The 19,295-nt window shown below is 38.6% G+C and overlaps 1 protein-coding gene across 1 annotated transcript in view; it reads right to left on the minus strand.

Annotated features, from left to right (window-relative positions):
* GNAQ (G protein subunit alpha q) overlaps positions 1 to 19,295 on the minus strand; it is a gene marked incomplete at its 5' end in the record, with an annotated part of 124,843 nt that overhangs the window by 31,281 nt on the left and 74,267 nt on the right. The window contains one exon of the mRNA XM_084277988.1: positions 1,325 to 1,479. Within this exon, the coding sequence (XP_084134114.1) occupies positions 1,325 to 1,479 (155 nt within the window). The remainder of the gene's footprint in view (positions 1 to 1,324; positions 1,480 to 19,295) is intronic.

Here is a 19,295-nt window from a genome sequence, read left to right on the forward strand (position 1 = left end):
CAAACAGGCACCCTATGCACGGGGCAAACAGAGCAGGCAAAGAACATGGTGTGGTGGTAGCAGTGGGGCAAACCTGAGGAGACCTACGTCATGCATCTCTAGCTCTTCAGCTGCCTGAATTGCATCAGCAAGATACTAATAAGTTTGTCTTGATTAAATCACATATCAAGTGTCGTGCTAGGTAAGAACCCTCAGACTACTACTGTGCAGACAAGTGTCATCCCAGACCTCTTATGTCTGTAGCCCTGTTCCAACAAGCTTAATGGGAGTTCTGTAGTGCCTTTCTGCTCTCTGTGCTTTCCTCAGTAAGAGGCTTCTATTCATGTACACCTGACAAATGGAATGATATCAGAAATTTTTACAGCTAGTACAAAAATTCCCGTGGAAACCATGAAGGTTTTTGCCACAGTTTTAATAACCAACTATTCTATATTTTTTGATGTTGGTTGACATCAAAAGGTCATCATCCCATTTCATCAGTCATTTCTTTGACAAGTGATGAGAAATATTATTTGAGCTCTATTCTACATTACTCATATAACTCAATTTCATGGAGTCAGGCATTCCACAGACTGCAATGTTAAATTTCACAGCACTGGTTTACCGGATTTTTGCCCCATGAAACTGAATGTGGCATAACGTTTCACCCACAGTTTAGTCATAGACACATTTTTACTATTATTTGTCTGTAACAAAGATGGTTTAAGTTACAATGCTTTTTTTTCTTGTCTTCTTGGAAGACAAGTTTTTTAAAGTTTAGGCTTTGTTTGATGAGAGGCAATTTAATAAAACACAAGAATCCTTGCTTAGTACTATCTACCTCACCACCGGGGCTGCCGAGGCAACCTACCAGTGAAAATGAGAAAACCTGGGAAAACAGTATTTCTGGGGACTATAATAATGTTTATTAATTGTATGGAGGTCTACCTTCATTGCACTTTCCAGCATTCACTCCTGTTGTACTCCAGTCAAGTATTTTTGTCCAGCTTTCATTTGTGTCACAGGAGAGTAAGGTTTTGAACACGTAGAAAACAACGTCAACAACAGTGATTAACTATCCCTAGAGTCAGACCCTTGCTTTAAGACTTCAAATAATCACAGACAGTCATTCTGTGAAATTCACGGAGATATAAACCTAAACGAGTTGTTTAAGTCCTTAAAGTATCCTCTCAATTCAATTTTGTAAGTGTATATTCAGGTATATTTGTGTTGCATATGCATGCAAGCAGGTACACAGACGGTAGTGTGAGAAGCCAGAAAGTAAAAATTACTTTGTTAGAAACAGAGAATGATATTTAGATTCTTGTAGCCACCGTGTACTTACTATTTAGTTGAATCTGATAACTGATACTCCCGTCGTCTATCATAACACTCCTGAATTCCAGGGTCATTCCATAAGCTTCTTATTGCATCTACATATGGGTTCTCAAAAGTTGACACCTTCTCTACATCGACTTCTCGAACTAACTGCGCATGAGCCTAATTGAAAACAAACACAACAGTAAAAGTTACTTAGTCTTCTATGTTTGCAGACAGCTCACATACAGTGAACATGATCAACAGTGTTCATTTTTCATACTGGCCATATCCCTGTGCAGATGCAATTTGAAAAATCAAGTACCATGAAAAAGGTTGTGAAGACACAAAAAGGGTGTTTAAAAAATGAGTAAGGAAAAACCTTTGCTTTTAAAATAGAAAATACATAGATCTCAACATGGATCAGCCTATTATTTACATTTCAATACACTGTTAAGCAGAACCCCTACCATCCACTCTACCTACTGAAGCACTCAAGAGAAACTGAACATGGGACACTTTGACAACATGAAGATGAAAAAGACAGTAAACCTCCAAAATATTCAAAGATGGGTTATTTTACCAAAATCTGTATTCATATGAATAAACTCAGTGAAGGTGTAGAAAGGAAACAGTAATATTGATTTATTGGGGAAGAGGTTAAAGCAAACAGTGCATGAATGACAATAACTAAGAGCACTGAGTAAACTATGAATGAGTGATTATAAATATACAGTGTGTTCAAAGACAAACAGTGCTAAATATAATATTATGACAGAAAATTAATTAATTAATAAACGTACAAATGGGCCCTTATTTCAGACTATGCTTACTCCAATCCAGTATTATTTAGCTGAAGTGGATGAAGCATTCCACTTAATTAAGCCTATTTTTTAAAAAGCTTTAATTTTTCATTTTTCAGGTGTAACCTTAGAGCATATTAAACTTTCTTTTAAAATAACTAGTTAACTGACCTGAGAGAATGGAAAAGAAGGAAGAAATTTGCCTTTCACACAGATTGATAAAAATCTTCCTAATATTACCACAAATATAACAGGCGTTACTACTAAAAAAGAAAAGCAAGATTATTAGGAATTGTATCTAGTTTCTATTTGTACTACAAGTTACAGAGTTTCTTAAAAAGTATCACCTAAAATTGGGAGTTCCTAGTACAAAATAATCCCTTGTAAGTACATCACTGTTGTAAACACTTAAAATTTAGTTTAAGTCTATGGAGCCAGAACTACCAAAGTAATAGCAGTAGAGTAATTTCTAATTTGTCCTGGAATTATTATGTACACATTGCAGTAACAAATACATGAATGTATGTATTGTGTAGAGACATCTAGAAATGTAAACATGCACAAAGAGAGAAGATAAAAGCTTGGTTGGGAAAAAACCCCAAGGGATTCAACTCTCCTACCTAGTCTGCATGTGAGCTGAGGAAACAAATCTCCTTCCATCTTGAATTAGGTAAAGCTATACTGAAAGGAGGGGTGTTGTTATTTTTAAATTAATTTATCCCATTTACACCCATACAATCACCACCTTCCTTTTTAAACAGTCCAGAATGATGCCACTGCTCATTACCTAGTGAAATATTACACCTGCAACTGTTGTTTACTAAAGATGAAATCCATCACAACTGAAGTATTTCTGCAGCAGTTCCCTAAACATTCTTTAACAGGTGTTCAAGTAGTGGTAGAAGGTAAAATCTGGAAAGGTTCAACTAAACTGAACTTAATTCAGTTACATGTCTAGAGTTAATACGATAAAGCTGTCCAAGATCTTGCATTGTTCTATTTATTAGTTCTGTATATTCTGCCATAGAATTAATATGACTTTGCAAAATAAACTAGGATATACGCTAAGAAATTGCATCCATTGAAAAGAGTTATTCAATTTTTTAAAAAGAAACAGCATTTCCTCAGTGAATGCTACTGGTGTTTCTGCTTGGGCAGGCTCACAACAGCCTGCACTCTAATGGTATGCAGCTCTTCGTATCAGTGCCACTTCACACAGATTTCAAATCTTCATTAATCCTCAATTGTGTCTTCTTGTTCCTAGAGGTACTATACTGTAAACATCAAGTTTTCTTTTTTTGAGAGTCTTTGTCAGGCAACATCTTTTGCTGGCTTTTAATTTTCCAGTGGCAGTAACAGAGATAAAAATACAGGATCTCATCTACTGGTTTAATTTATCTCTGGTTTGCCCTAGTACAAGTCAAAAATAATCATAGAATCATAGGGGTTGGAAGGGATCTCAAGTGACCATCAGGCCCAACCCCCAAGCCCCCCCCATAATCTGAGTGAAACCTTGTGAGATGGAGAAGCATAAATTTCATGTTGAAGAAGAATCAACCATGAATTATGTGTGGAGTCACTACTGTTAATTACTTGCTTTAGTTTTCTTTAGTCACTGAAGGATTAAGCACGGTGGTATTAGTTAGGTCTGGATTAGTTAGGTCTACATTGAGTGCAAAACTGAGAGCAATGGCCTGTGATCGGTTACACACTGTCCAGGGGTGGAATGGAAGTCACTACACAGGCACTGTTGTAACCACGGACGTCTCTCTCTTGTGAGAAAAAAAGCAATAAATCTTGATAATGAAGCTTAAAAGCAGAAAGTATTACCTATTCTACCCGAACAATGTAAGTCAGTTACGTAGGGTGACATGTAACCTGCACGGGTGCTTCATACAAATACCTTGCCGGATAGGGCTGTATAGCAAGATGTGCTGCTTTGGAAACCCCTGCAAACCTGCAGATATTTGGAGCAGGTATCATATTCAAGGAGGGCAAAACCAGTCTATTTCACTGTCTTGAAAACCACACGGTTGAGGGGTGTGTTCCTTAATGGGTCAGAAAGCAGCAACTTCTGGTGGGTAATCAGTCCAAGGCAGGAAAGTGTTTTACAAACTGTTCTGTGGGCTACTCTGTAAGAGGACTGTAAAGGTGATGTTGCTTCCCTCAGGCAACTTCAGAGCATAAAATCTGCTACGGGACAAGCTTTCAGATTGTGCTATACCAAAGAGCTGTATTTAAATTAGTAAGGTGTGCTATGAATTGCTGAAACAAAGGTTTAGTGTGCTGCTGATTATCTTTCAGTACAGGGTATCAATCTGCCTAAATGACAGTTTGTCACCCTTTACTGTTCCATGTTCTCACCTTTAAAAAGAAAAAAAAAAGCTTAAGCCCTTTGAAAAAGAATTCCCAGACATCTAACAGAATCTAAAAAAACAGGTTTGTGTGAAGATTTTGTTGTTGTTGTTACTGGTTGTGGTCTAGGATAGGCTTTTTAGACAATTACAAGTAGAAAAAAAAAAAAAAAAAATTCAGCCTAGGATAGGCTTTTTGGGTGCCACAGTACAAGAGAGACACAAAACTATTGGGAGAGTGTCCAGAGGAGGGCAAGGAGGATGGGGAAGGGTCTGGAGGGGAAGTCTGCTGAGGAGAGGCTGAAGTCCCTTGGTTTGTTCGGCCTCGAGAAAAGGTGGCTGAGGGGAGACCTCATGGTGGTCTGTGGCTTCCTGATGAGGATGGAACTAAGGGGCAGGCGCCAATCTCCTCTCTTTGGTGACCAGTGATGGAACCTGAGGGAACGGCAGTGGCACAGGCAGGGGACGTTTCTGCAGGGTATTAGGAAGAGGTTCTTTACTGAGAGGGTGGTTGGGCACTGGCACTGGCTCCCCAGGGTACTGGTCACAGCCCCGAGCTTGGCTGAGTTCAAGAAGCGTCTGGACGATGCGCTCAGTCACAGGCTCTGACCTGGCTGGCCCTGTGTGGAGCCAGGAGTTGGACTCCATGATCCTTATGGGTCCCTTCTGACTCAGGGTATTCTGTGATTCTAGGATAATGGACCCTAACCCATGGTTTATGGGTAGTACAATGAAACAATAAGTGTTTTAAAAAGTTATTTTCTGATTTAAGTTGGAAATGCATCATTAAACACTACTTGTGGTACCTTTATTCATCTAAACACTGTAATAATAAATATCTGCACCTGTGAGGTTTGTTTTGGTTTGGTTTTTTGTGTGTGTGTGGTTTTCTTTTTTAAACAGGGCTCAGAGAACGCTTAAGGAAGTAGTGGAATAAATAAGAGCTTTATTTGTATACTGAAATCAGAGCCCTGAATTTTGTTGCTCCCTTATTTACTTTTTAGCTGCACCAGACATGGAAGACAAACACTAAGTCACCGCTACAGGGCTGCATCCAGAATATTCAAGCAAGCCTTTACTGAGGATTGTATCAAAATTCCTATACACAGAGAACAGAAAAGGTTTCTGAAACCTACATTTTTAAGGGTTATATTATCTCTATAGTCCTCCCTGAAAAAAAGCTGTTTTAACAACAGAGAAATGCGACCAAACAAGTTCTTGTCTCCCTAGAAGATTCTCTCAAAAACTAGAGGCAGATAAGCCACTCACAAAGAAGAAGACAAGAGAGGCTGAGTGTAAAATTTAAACACAGAATCCAGCTCTTCATGAATGTACTTTGTTAGAGTTACCCTATTCTATACTGAAGTTTCAAATGCTCTTTTTTTAAAACAAAAGGTTTTAGCAAAAACAAAAGAAGGTACTTCTTATGCCTGGGAAAGAGTTATTCTCCTCTTTGATAACTAATTCTCTGAATAACTGTTAGAAAGGCAGTTTTCTAAATAAAGGAAAAAAAGAAGAAAACCATTTCCATTCATGAAACATGAAACCTCCTATGAGATGGAACACCTTGCTGTTCGCTGTTCATTTAGGAAAAGGAAATATATGGGATGGTGTAGTTACAGGTACTGATTAGAAGAGATCTAAAGAGCCCAAAGCTATTACGGACTGACTCTGCTGTGGGGCAACAATAGGGTGTGGTTTCCACTTACTGTCCAGCTTTCCAACTCTCCATACATAAACTTGAAGTTGCCTAGCTACCACTGTTAAGCTGTTGCCTAATAAATAAAAGCAACATAAATACATAAAAAAATGACATTAGTGGTACTTTGATAAAATACCTAATTCCATGTAACTGTCTAAATTGCCACTTCTATCATTATTCCCCCCTTCCCTCTGAAAACCCCATACTGATTGTAGTCATTCCATCAACTGGAACAACTTCTTGAGCAAAACACCTCTACAAAACAAGTCAGGTTTTCAAACAAAGGAGAATACAGAAAAACATGGAGAAAAAGAGAAATGAAGTCTCCACAAGCCATTCCCTCTCTACCAAGAGGACAAAGAAGCAGATGAAATAAAATTAATCAGTCTTGCTATGAGCTTAGGTAACTTCACCTATTAAAGTTTTTGCCCTTTTTTCCTTTATGCAGAAGGCTAGGTTTTGGACATTCATTCTAATTTTGTTCATAGTAATTCTAAGCAGATTAATTTACATGAACACTCTGGTAAAAGAATTGATCACCCCACATTTAATAGGATAAAACCCTTCATGAATTCACATCTCTGAAAATGAATATTGACTTTGAGATTTCTGGATTATACAGCGTACCACTTTGATTTAAAGATTCAGAACACTCCACAATGGTCTTAAGCACCGTGAACCGCAGTTGCACAACACTGTTCAAACACACAGGTCAACCATACCCAATGTGAAAGCATAAACATGTTAGTGTCCAGCTAACAGCAATTACTGCTAGTTTATTGTTATTATTATGTTTTAGACTAAGATTCAGTCCTGTAGGAGAAAGTAATTGTTAGCTTCAAATGCTAACAGCTATTTCTGCTGAGGTCACCAAGAGCACAAACCCTGATGTGTCTTACAACGCACGGCGCCCGTGTGACGTGGCTTACACACACGTGTAACCCAGATGCCCATACATAGGCAAACACAGGTCTTCACACGTCCCCAGCTAAGCTGTGCCTAAATTCTCACTTCAATTTAGTGAAAGTCTGTGGGATTATTTGGAGAAAATTTTCCTTCAAGTACCAGGTTTCACAGATTTAGCATAGCTTTCTAAACACAAATACTTCATAGCCCAGTCTCCTAACATTTCAATTGTCCTTAGAAGTATCTGAAGGAGAAAACAAAATATTTTGTTGCAAGACCCAGGAAGCTTCCCCTATCAAACCAAAGACATTGCTTTTTACCATGCTAGTAATATTTATATTTTCCTTTTGTTTGTTTTTCAGTTTCCATGATTCTTCTCTGTTCCAAGGAAGCTTTCCATTTTGCTGCAATGTGCTATTTAGGTGTACTGCTCAATTTGAAGAGAACCGTTTTATAACAGTATGTCTCCAGAATGGGAAGGAGGGCAACTCTGAGGCAGAATTACATATTCTTAACATTCCCTTATACATCTTCCAGCAGATAAGGTGAACTTAATGCAGCCTCCCACAGTACCTCAACAGGGCTCACAGGAAAGCTGGAAACTGACTGTTTATCAGGGAGTGCAGTGATAAGATGACGGGCAATGTCCTTAAGATGAAGGAAGGTAGACTTGATTAGATATTATGAATAGATGGCCCCTGGCCCAGGCTGCCCAGAGAAGCTGTGGCTGCCCCCTCCCTGGCAATATTTGAAGCCTGGTTGGATGGAGCTTTGTGCAACCTGATCTAGTAGAATGTGCCCCTGACCACAGCAGGGCGTGTTGGAACTGCATGGGCTTTGAGTTCCCTTCCAGCCCAAACCATTCTAGGATTCCGTAATGACACCACGTAAAAATAACAAAAAAACAAAACAAACCAAAAAAACCCCCCAAAAAACCCAAAAAAACCCCCAAAAAAATATGGATTTTTAAAACCTACGCTAATCGCACAAGAATATCTAATGAAATGACACGACCTTCACATCCTGGTATTACCAGGATTAGGAAGGAACAGGATTTAAGGCTTAAGGAATACTATTCCTTTTTTTTTTGTAAGTAATAGAAAAATGATGGAATTCCCAAAGTTACTTTGATATACTAGCCAATCTTACACCATCTAATTCAAGAGGAAAATGCTAACTGTTGAAAACGTTCCACTAATTCAGCACTTTTATTAAGAAAAAAGGTTCACACTTGTAAGACTCTGCTCTCTGGTACCTTAGGACTACATTAATAGTGTTTAGAATTGTACATGACTTACTTTCTGTCAATGAGTTGGCTCTGCTACAAAGTACTTGCTTTCTTTAACTATTTTTAAATTAAGATGGCCTTGACTAATTTACTCAAAGCACTATTTTACTGATTTACCATGGTGGTTAACTATGGTAGTTACCAATAGCAGTTAGCCGAATAAACTCAGGAATTGAAGCCAAATACCCATTTCATCTTTCCTGTGATAGGGGACAATAAACCAGTCTTTCTTTCTGTAAAGTGGCATCATTTTTCAGAATGAATTATTAGCCAGATCTCTCAGGAGATGCTTCATCAACCAAAAAGGTGAAAAATACTAATGCTGCTTTCTCTCTTATGGCACATTTGTATGAAGCAAGAATGCCTACAAAGCATCCCAAATTCTCAGAAGTCAGAAGACTGGCCTTTCATCTCTCCTGGACAATTCGCGACCCCATAGAAAATGGAAAGATAAAGCAGCCAAAAAGCACAGCATGTTTTTAATTGCCTGATTCATGATAAACATGCAGTGTCAGGGAAACTGTGGATGCATAAGGATGTTACAGAAAAAGACAAAAACCTTCTCTTCATTTTTTTAGCTTACTTATTTATTTGTCTCTCTCCCACGAAGAGCAGTTACCATCTTGGGAATGGAGTAGAACAGATAAACATACCAAAAGTCTGATGTTCCCTCAGGCTATTGTTGTCCCCTAACTGACTGAGTTACGAGTCAGAATTTGCTACCAAGTGTGAAATTTCTCTCAGAAAAAACTGTAACAGGATTTCAGACCAAGCTGACAGATAATGAAAACCTGATTAAACAGCAGAAATTTTAAGAATTAAGTCATCTGCATGCTGCCAAATGTCTGCCAAAGTTGGCTTTTTTTGTGAAGTCCCCAAATACTGAACTTACGTTAATTGACCAATGGGCAATGAAGACAAAGTACAGTGAAGAAGCACCTCACTGTTTTGTTGCACTGTTATTTATTTTTATTCCTAAAAAATGCTCACCACCTAGCTTTGTTTGAGATCAGGTCATGAGACAAAGTGGAAAAAAAGACAACCTCATTACGGCACTTAGAATGGAAAAGATAAGAAATCCAATAATATTGCTTTCCTTATGCAACGTGTTTTTAGCTTCTGGATCATACTACGTAATATAAAAAATATGAACTAAAGCTGAATTTTCAATATCGTGCATGAAGTAAGTTCAATTTTTCTGTGGCAGTTATTTTTGAAAAGCTGGCACCTACCTGTACACAGCAGATTCAGTAAGCTCATTTCCAATAATAGTATGTGCAAGTGTCCAAAATTGTAACATAAAAAACCCAGGAAAATCTCAGAGCACAAATTTGAAATGGCTCCTGATCAAAAACATTTATAGTTTAACTGATAGCTAAGTGGTTCCCTGCTCATTCTAACATCCAGGCAATTTTCTTGTGTTTATAACACTACATTAAAATGCAGATGCAAGTGTAGTGTCCATAAACACAAGCTTTATACGTTCCTAACTAAATATCATGCCACTATTTACATTAAACATCTCTGCTTTAGAATGTTTACATTTTGCTAAGACATGCTAGGGTATTTATTTCACTTATGTATTCCAAAACTAGACTGCAGAAAGACAATATCACAGCAACTTCCAGTAATCCCACAGGCTTCTGGTAGGTTGAATTTAAATGCATGAACTAAAGATGCATATTGTAACACCTGAAAGCTGAGAATGCTGAGGCTCTAAGTCGGTATATGCTGTAGTCATTTACACATGGTGCAGCCAGAGCCTCACAAAACCTGTTAGAGCAGCACCTGCATCACCACAGCTCCACTTGGAACATGAAAATATATACAACTTTGCAGACACAGAGGGAGAAATAAGGGTGTGTAACAGGTTCTTCGCTCTTTCACAGTGAAAGGGTGAAGCATCGGTTGGGAGAAATAAAATCCATTACAGTTTTCAAACTGAATTTACACAGAGAGTGATTTCACTGCAAATAAGCAGCATCCATGATATGAGATGTAGTATCATCAATACAGCACCAATACTCCATACTGTACACTCTCTGTAAGTTCTACTACACTCCTGACATAATATATTCCACAATCTTGGCATCTCTCTGCCATAGATGTTATGCACTATGACTGTAATATTACACAGAGTTCTCATCACTAAACTGTCCTTCCATGACTCACATCATTCTGATAAGAAGCAATACATCACCAAGAAGTGAGATAAGGAATAAGCAAATGGTAGGTCTGCAGGCAAATTTCTCTGTGAGGATGGGAAATTTTATGTGATTTCTGAGGATCCGCTCCAAAATTATACTGGTCCAGGCTGCCTACAATGGGGACATATAATTCCAGTAAGCTGGAGCATTTGCTCTGTGTCATGGAAGTCTTAATGACCAATGTATCTCCAGTGCTTTGCCTGAGTCTGGTATATCAGCCATTTCAGACACACTGGCATTTCAGACACACTGGCATTTCAGACACTGGATGAAAATTACAGGTATGTTTTTCAAAAGCAAAATGAAATTTAAATGTGTTCTAATCTTTGAAATTATTTTGACTACATTTAATTACTAACATCACAGTGATTTCTAAGTGGCATCTTTTATTGTCTGTACTTCTGGGCCTGTGAAGGAAGAGGAGCCAAAACCAAAAACTGTCATTAGACAGGATGGGGAACTTCCCTCTCTTGGCTACGTAAGATCTAAGCTCCATAGGAGATAACTCAGCATCTTCTCAATCACCCAATGTTTTCTCTGATGACAGAGGTAAAAGAGAAACAGAAATTTCAACTTCAGATTTTAATTAATTCATTTTCCCCTTATCTTTTTCACCAGACCTAGTTACTTCAATAAAATACACTCTATACAGTATCACATCTGTTAAACAAAAATGATATGCTCTTTTATCCTCCTTTTTAGAGGCCTCAAACTTCTAACTCTTCAGGCAGATCCTGGAGATATCTAGGGGATTTATGGCTACTTTCTTTCTTAGGTAACATTTTTACCAGGTCAGGTAACTTTGTGCATTGCAAGTTTGCTTGTTAATGACTGCATTAGGCTGTTGCACTATTCAAATATTGCCATGGCTAGGAAAGCTGATCTGGAAGATGACATCAATGTCTAAAAACTGAACAGTGTTGCAAAGACCTGTTCCAAAAAAACATCACACTTAATATTTATGGTAGAGTGTGCCCATGTTAAATTTGTAACAGGTTATAAATCCAGTGGTTTCCTATCTCCTGTTCCTAGCAAATGTAGCACCTTGTAGAAAATTGGTCCTGGAACTGTGTAGCTAGTGAATACCTTCCTGGCAGCTGCTGTAAAAATCTTGTTATTTTTGCTCTTGTGGATGGATCCTGTAAACAGAAACTGCTTTCCTCTCTGGACACTTTTATTTTGCAGAGTTGGGAAAATTCTGCTGCTGGCTTTCAGAAACCTCTTTGTGGAACAGCCAACTGTCCTGTCCTTTCCAACTGCTTTAGCAATTAACCTCCAATTAATTGTTTTTGTCTCATTGAGAAACTAGATATTCTATTCTGAAATTGCTCAAGATAATCTGCCTAAACATCCTATTCAATCACATTCACTTTTGCTAAAATACTTTTTAAAAAAAAAAAGTTCATGCAATTATATTCTAATTGTGAACAGCAGCTTCCATACCTTTAATTACAGAAATCCTTTATATACATCTAACTGCTCGACTAGAACAGTGTTACATTAAATCAGCAAGTTCCCCTTGTTTTCCAGGCTTTGCCAGATTTTGCCATGAAATCAACAGCGCAGCAAATAAAATACAGGTCATGTAAGTAAAGAGAGATCCAGAGCACTGGATTGCCAAGTTACTTTACTAGTAGGTTTAAAGATTAAACAGTCCCAGCATGCCATATTTTGACTTGTTTTCCAAATGTTCCTTTTACTGCCAAATTGTTTTCAGGCAGCGTTAAAATTCTGGGATTCACACCTTGTTCCAGCTAAATCCTCAAGACTCCCAGGGAACTGGTCGAAGACACATACTACAGTTTTGAAATAGTTTAAAAAATAGTAAATTCTCCTTTCAAAACAAGAACATGGAAGTCAGGAGGGGCTGGGTGGAGCGAAAATTCAACTGCCAGTGTCTCTATAGCGACTTCCTGAGAAGTTAGGATAAATCAATGACATTTTAAACTAGTCCTGTTTCCCACTTTACATGCAACACGTCCTTTACAAGCTCTATACCCGATTTCATGTACTAGCACCTGTTTTACAAGAACAGTGCTTAGTAACATTATTTCTTCCACAGTAATGTTTTCTTTCAATTAATTTTGGTAAAGTTGAATTTATTGATGAGAATGTTACAGAAACACGGACATGCTGAAATTTTCATTCCATTTTCAAGGAGAGTAACTGTCTGTACTTCACAATCCCAGAAGAATCCACCACATCAGTCAGCCACTGCAATACAGCAGTTAAGCACATTAAAAAAGTAAATGCAAGGGCAGTGTCTCAGTGTGTGAATTCTCACTTAAGACGTGTACCAGTGCACAGAACTCCTGCTGAGCTTCACTCCTGTACAAAGCCTGGGTGAGTCCTGCACTACAGATGTTTTTAAGGATCAGAGGAATAAGAGTTTTGCTTGGCTTCACAGATTCAAACATCAGAGGAATAAGAGTTTTGCTTGGCTTCATAGATTCAAACAGCTATACCTGAAAAGCCCATACGCCTCCTCACACACAGAGTAGAGGTTAGAGCCAGCTGATTCAGGCAGTTCAGAAATTCAGTACCCCCAACCACCTGCCAATACAAAGGAACTGCAGAAGTTCCACTGCATTTACAATCTAGAGGAGAACTTACGGCCAACGTAGGACGGGCACAGGGAAATGAACAGCAGGTGCCTTTTAAAGCGAATCGTGTCATCCTACCCCCTCTTCAATTCAGGAGATGTAGTGTTAAATGAAAAATCATCCTGTACAGAATTCTACCATACTGAATTTCAAAATTATAATTTGTATGTTAAAAAAAAAAAAAAAAAAGGCACTGCCAATAATAAAAGCATTTTGCCTCGATTTTCAAACCACACTTTCTGTATTTCCAAAGGAGGAGAGTGCCCTCTGCCGACTGACACGTCAGAGCAGAGGCAGATACCTCAACCTGGCACTTCTAGAAGCATCAGAGGAACAGGGAGGGCCCCTTTCAAAATAATGAATGATTCTGAAAGGAATTTTCCTCTCAAAAATTGCAACTAACCTAAATGGTTGCATTTGTGTGTGCTGTCCCACCAAGAAGACCGTCTTTCTAAACAATTACCTCATTTCTTGGACGTAAACTCTGAAAATGAGCTTCAGACTTACCCTAGGCACGCAAAGCTGTATGATACCTTACCACCTCCTCCTTTCAGGAGCCCTCGTTAATCCCTTTATGTCGTCTAGAGGTAAACGAATGGGCAGGACTTCAGTAAGGGGGCAAAATGTAATCTCAGATGTTTACAACAGGGTCATAGAAGAATGAATTTAGCCTCAAGATCTCCAGAAGATAGCAACCTAACATTATTTTCTCTAGAGAAACCACAGACATCATACCATGGTGATGAGTATCTTTTTGAAACATGCCTTAAGGCAGAATTATAAAAAGTTTTATGGCATGTGTGACCTAAAAAAGTGGTAGCTTCTTCATAAATTAAGTACCATCTTCTCATTCCCAGAAATATTCTGTATTTCTGCTGGCTCAAATCAGATGCAAAGAAGAGTTTATTTAAAGGGCGACAAAGCACTGCTGACACCTCTTTCCAGGCTTCAGGCGAAATACCTGTCTCCTGAAGCATTCTGCCAACTTCCATCACTAGGAACAAGGAAGAAAAAACAATAAAACACCTATTTCCTATGCAGAAATCACACAATCGAGTTTTACAAAAATAAGAGCTTAAAAGCTTCTTGCTTTGCTGCCTGGTGCGTGGAAAATTGATTCATAGTCTGACAACCTAATTAATATGTATTTTTAAATGATTAATTTTGCTTGCTAACTAATCAGTATTTATAGGGAGAGGTCACAGTAGGCTTTTAAATAACCATTTGGGAAGGCTTATTTATCTGCCAAAGCACAAATGGATCATCCTCCCAAGATACCATCCAAAATAAGACATGGTCTTCATAAATGTATTATTAGTCATCAAATGAGGGGAAACAGGTTTCTGGAGGGTTTTGTTTGTTTGCTTGTAGTGTGTTTTTATAATCAAAATGGTTTATAAAAGCCCATGCTTTCAGTAAGAGTTAAAATATATGTGAAATATGGAGAAAATATGAAGGCTTTTTAAAAATTATTTTTGATTAAATTGTATCTAGAAGAAGCTTCCGGGAACTAAGTGAGACAGGTAAGAGCAGTGACAACACAGTCTATTGAGAAAAACTGTGTATCCTTATTATTAGTGGTAATACCCTGTCACCCAGTCCTGCCATGGAATATATGCCGGAAATTCTCCAGGACACCGTGAAGATTTAAGGACAATGTCAACAGCTGCATACTGACATGTCACATCACGTCTCCTGGAGTCAACAGGTTCTATTTTGCCACAAATTTCAACATCTACTGCTTTTTTTTTTTTTTTCTCCCTCCTCCCCCTGCCCCAAAATGCCCAAGGCAGTTTCCCAGAAAACCTTCCAGACAAATTTATCTAGTTAATTTAGGGAAGTTGTTCGTGTAGAAAAGACAAGTAGGTTGTGTTATATTCCGCTATCCAGAAAAAAAACCCATGTATTAGCAGGCCTGTTCTACCATGTCCAGAAGTACCATTAGAAACAGGCAACTACTCAGCAAGTATGCAGCTAACATGCACACCCAAACAAACAGTTTGAACTGGAATTACCGTATGAACTGGGTGGTTCACAAAAGCAGACTGTAGAAGTCTTTAAAACAGAAGATACCATTAATTCACCTTAAGCAACAGAAAAGCATTTTGCCAGAAGAGCCAACAAAGCACTATTGCCCTGACGAGCTGATGTTACAGAGATTTCTGTTTCCTCCAGTGGCCTTTAAAATCCCTCTCTATATGAAAATGACCCTAATTGATTTTTGGACAGGGTAGATAAGTATTATAATTCATACTTCTGGCAAAAAATGAACCACAAATTGGATTAAACATGAATAATAATATTCAGCTTCACTGGATAATTACAGTACTTTGATTTCATGTAATCACCCCACCTACAGAACACATCTCAGACCAGGAACACTTCTGCATGTTTGTAGGTAGGCCAGGACATTATTAATCAAATTGAAGAGAGCACAGCTGGAGGGGAGGAATTAGGAGAAGCTTTGCACTGGGTTTGCAGCCACCCAACAATTTGTTTGAAGTGCTGATCACTAAAATCTGCAAAAGCAAGGCAGCCCCAGTCACTCTCATGGGTGAAGATGGTTAGTGACCTGTCAGCCCATGTCACATTTAGGTGCACAACCACTGCTGTCCACAGAACAACCTCAACAGTCTAACATGCAAAGCAGCAGGAGACTTCTGCAGGATGAGACACTCTTCCTTCATTGGCATGGTCACAAATCCTACTTGGAAACATCCTCAGAAGTTACTAAAATTTTAAAAGGCTGGGAAGTAGGAGAATATCTGGTAAGGACATGACTCCTTCCTATGTTGGTGCACTTCCCTTCATACTATTATTCTGATGCTGTAACTAATACATATTTTCAAATGGATGGTTTAAATGACAGATTTACTTTAAAAAGTCAGCGCAAGCAGGTAAGAGGGGATCCTTAACAAAACCTGCTATCTGTGTAGTTATGGGATACAGCATGGAATGTCCCTTATAATAAAGTCTGAATTTTATGATAAAAAAAAAATAAACTGTACATTGATTCAGAGATCAACAGAACCATGTTGGAGCATCTCCTGTTCTACACAATTACTCTCAGACACAATTTCTGTCTCGCTGTCAGAAGTTTTTTAACCAAAAGCTACTGGCTGTGGATTGTAACAGATTTACAGTAGCTGAGTAATTCACTGCGCTGGTGTCACGCTGGTGAATTACTTAGGTAACTGTGTAATACAATTATAAAAATCACTTAATGGAAAGCTAGGAAACTCACAGTACAGTTCAGTTCAAAGAAAATAACAAACCTTTCTCTTATTTGTGGCACTGGACAAAGAAACCCTGGAGTCCATGATTTCCAAAAGATTTCAGCGCTTTTTCCCCAGCATCTTCTTCCTTTCAGTAATTTCCTTTTACAGCACACTACTGTCTGTAACTGTTCAACTGCTGGATATTGAACTGTTTTAAATTTTAGAATATGGCTTTAACAACAATAAAAAAATCTTAGAAAATAGGATACCGAATTTTGATACGCAGTTTTTCCATGCAGTAATCAGTCCTCCTCTTCTCTGATCATACATTACAAATAGGCTGCCTTTACTTTTCAAAACTCGGCTTTTCACAGTACAGAAAATTCTTCCTTAGTCAGGGGTTTGATGATGGAGCAACGTAGCAGTATATCCAGAGCCCCCACTAAACACAAATTTAGACTAGCAATCACATTTACCTTTCACAAGCCACTGATCATAAAAGCAGTAAAATAGCTCCATTCTGTAAGTGAATAAAGTAAGATACCAGTTTGAGGTCAGCAAGTCTTTTGCTCTTTGTAGGTCACCCTCTTTTCAATTTAAGCAGCAAAAAGCCATAAATGTTTGCAGTGTTTCCCTCCTGAGAGACAGCACATGACTCAAGTAGAATGGAGGTAAAAAAAAACCCACATAAAGAACAACATGGTTTGGATAAGAACAGGAGTCTCTGCCTGTGCACACTTTGGTGGCTGCTGCTCTGCAGATGTCTCCTGCGCCAGTGTCACAGGTCCCACATAGTGCTAAGGGGGTCACAAATACTGCTTCAGCTCTTGACAAGCAGCCTCTGCGCACACCATTCATAACACGTTAGTGAGGAAAAAAGGAAACTAAGCTTGTTAAAGTGCAGGCTTCTTGAGGAGGAAAGACTAAGCTTGTTAAAGTGCAGGCTTCTTGAGGAGGAAAGAGAAGTTAGAAATTGTATTCCGATCACATAAAGACCAAAGTACTGACAAACAACACCGTCATATTAAGGCAAACACACATTTATGCTGGGAGGCCCAATGCTTTCAGAGATGTCACTGTTTGTTCTTCTCTAGCAGAACTTATTATTTGAACGGGAATCTATAAATTCTGTCTGTAAGTCTTGATACATCATATACACTGTATCTCTGCAACACAACTGCTGTCATTGTAAGCAAAACCTTTGATCAAGGAAAAATAAAACCCCACACAAGTGGAAGTGTTTGTTATCAAGCTCAAAAGGTCCCCAATTGTCATCTTCCAATCTGACAGACAGGATCAATGGCACTAATATTTCCATGTCAAGAAAGAAATGAGAAGAGGAAGTGGGTGAGGGGGGAAGAGAGGGAGTCAACAACAAAACAGAATTCTCTAACTTTGGAACTGTTCAGCAGCCTCATCCTCTCTCTACTGAAATCTTGAGGGGAATAACTCCTGTAGCCTCTACTGAATGAACACCGCATCCCTACACGAACCAAATTAATTAGGGAAATTCTATCAGGGCCTTACAAAGATCTGGAAGCTGTGTTTTTCTCATTGCCAGTATCAGACCTTATTAGAGATCTAACCACCATATATATTTGATGAATGATCATAAGTGGTTTAAAAGGCTGTGTTGCCTAATTATAGGTTTAGGAAGTCAAAAACGCCCTGCAATCCTTCTGTGAGGATTACTGCTGAGTGCAGTGGACATAATTTACAACCAATCTATTTTTCTTAATACAAACTACAGCCACTGAGCGCGTTTTCCTGTTGCGTGTGCCACCAGAAGAAGTGATGGCAGCGAGGGGAAGAGACGGGAAATGAAATCGCGTGTTTAAAGATGATATCCTGTGGGCACTTCCATCTCCTGCTGTCCTAGGAGTATAAATTATAAAAGGGAGGCTGTCTACCCTGAAGCCAAATAAAGTATTAAAAACATGCCTAGAAGAGTATTTTAGGAGCATATTTAAATTGATGATGCTATACTGGTCTCCCCACTTTCATCCAGAGCTTCAGTGGGTGAGGTCAAGAATTTATTAATTAATAAAATAACTGAGAAGCACAGCTCTAATCATATGGCCCTGGATTTTTTAAATTATTTTTCATGGTAAAAGGACGGACCACAATACTGACTGCTGTCATGTACAACCCTCTCAACACCTCCTTACAGATAAGTCCAGTTTCAGTATCAAATACTCAAGTGATGTAACAATAGCACCCACAGCAACACAGAAACTTAACCACTGAACCTTAAAGCATGAGGGGTTCATAACGCGAAAGAATCCCAAAGACAGATGGTGTAAGTAGCCCTTTTCAAAGGGCCTTGCCCAAATTATTGCTGGTCTTTCCTTCGAGCATGAGTAAATAAAGATGTTGGAACAAGCAACAAGCAGAACAAGTACTCTGGGAGAAACCAGATTACTCATCCAAGTGTCATAGCGGCAGCTTGCCATGAGCTTGTGAGCCATACACAAATGGCATCAGACAAAGCAGGGAAGAGCTGACCCTCATAACCTGCATAAGGATGGAGGAGATGCTTAACAGTTTCTAGACAATGTAAGAAGTTGTGCATGCCTATACATTCTACACTTTAATAATTGTTAATTGGTTTTGCAGAACACCGGGGATTGACTCTGTGGACTGTATTTGGTAATCCTTCAAGTATGTTTTCTGAGTCAGGCTGCAAACAAAAAGCTGAAACTGAAGAACCTGGTGAAGTTAACTGCAGAAAAGAAGCCAGGAAGCAGGCTGATAGATGGAGGGATAATTTATGAATGAGACAAAATCTTCCTTTTCCCATTCCTGCTTTCATTGCCTTTAGATTGCCTTTCCAAGGAAACCAACCCTAGAACAAGAGCAACATCACCACCGCAGTTCCCATATTAACTTACTTAAAACTTCGATACTGCTCACATTAA

The sequence above is a fragment of the Gallinula chloropus genome (genome assembly GCF_964237585.1).
Source record: "Gallinula chloropus genome assembly, chromosome: Z".
NCBI lineage: Eukaryota > Metazoa > Chordata > Aves > Gruiformes > Rallidae > Gallinula > Gallinula chloropus.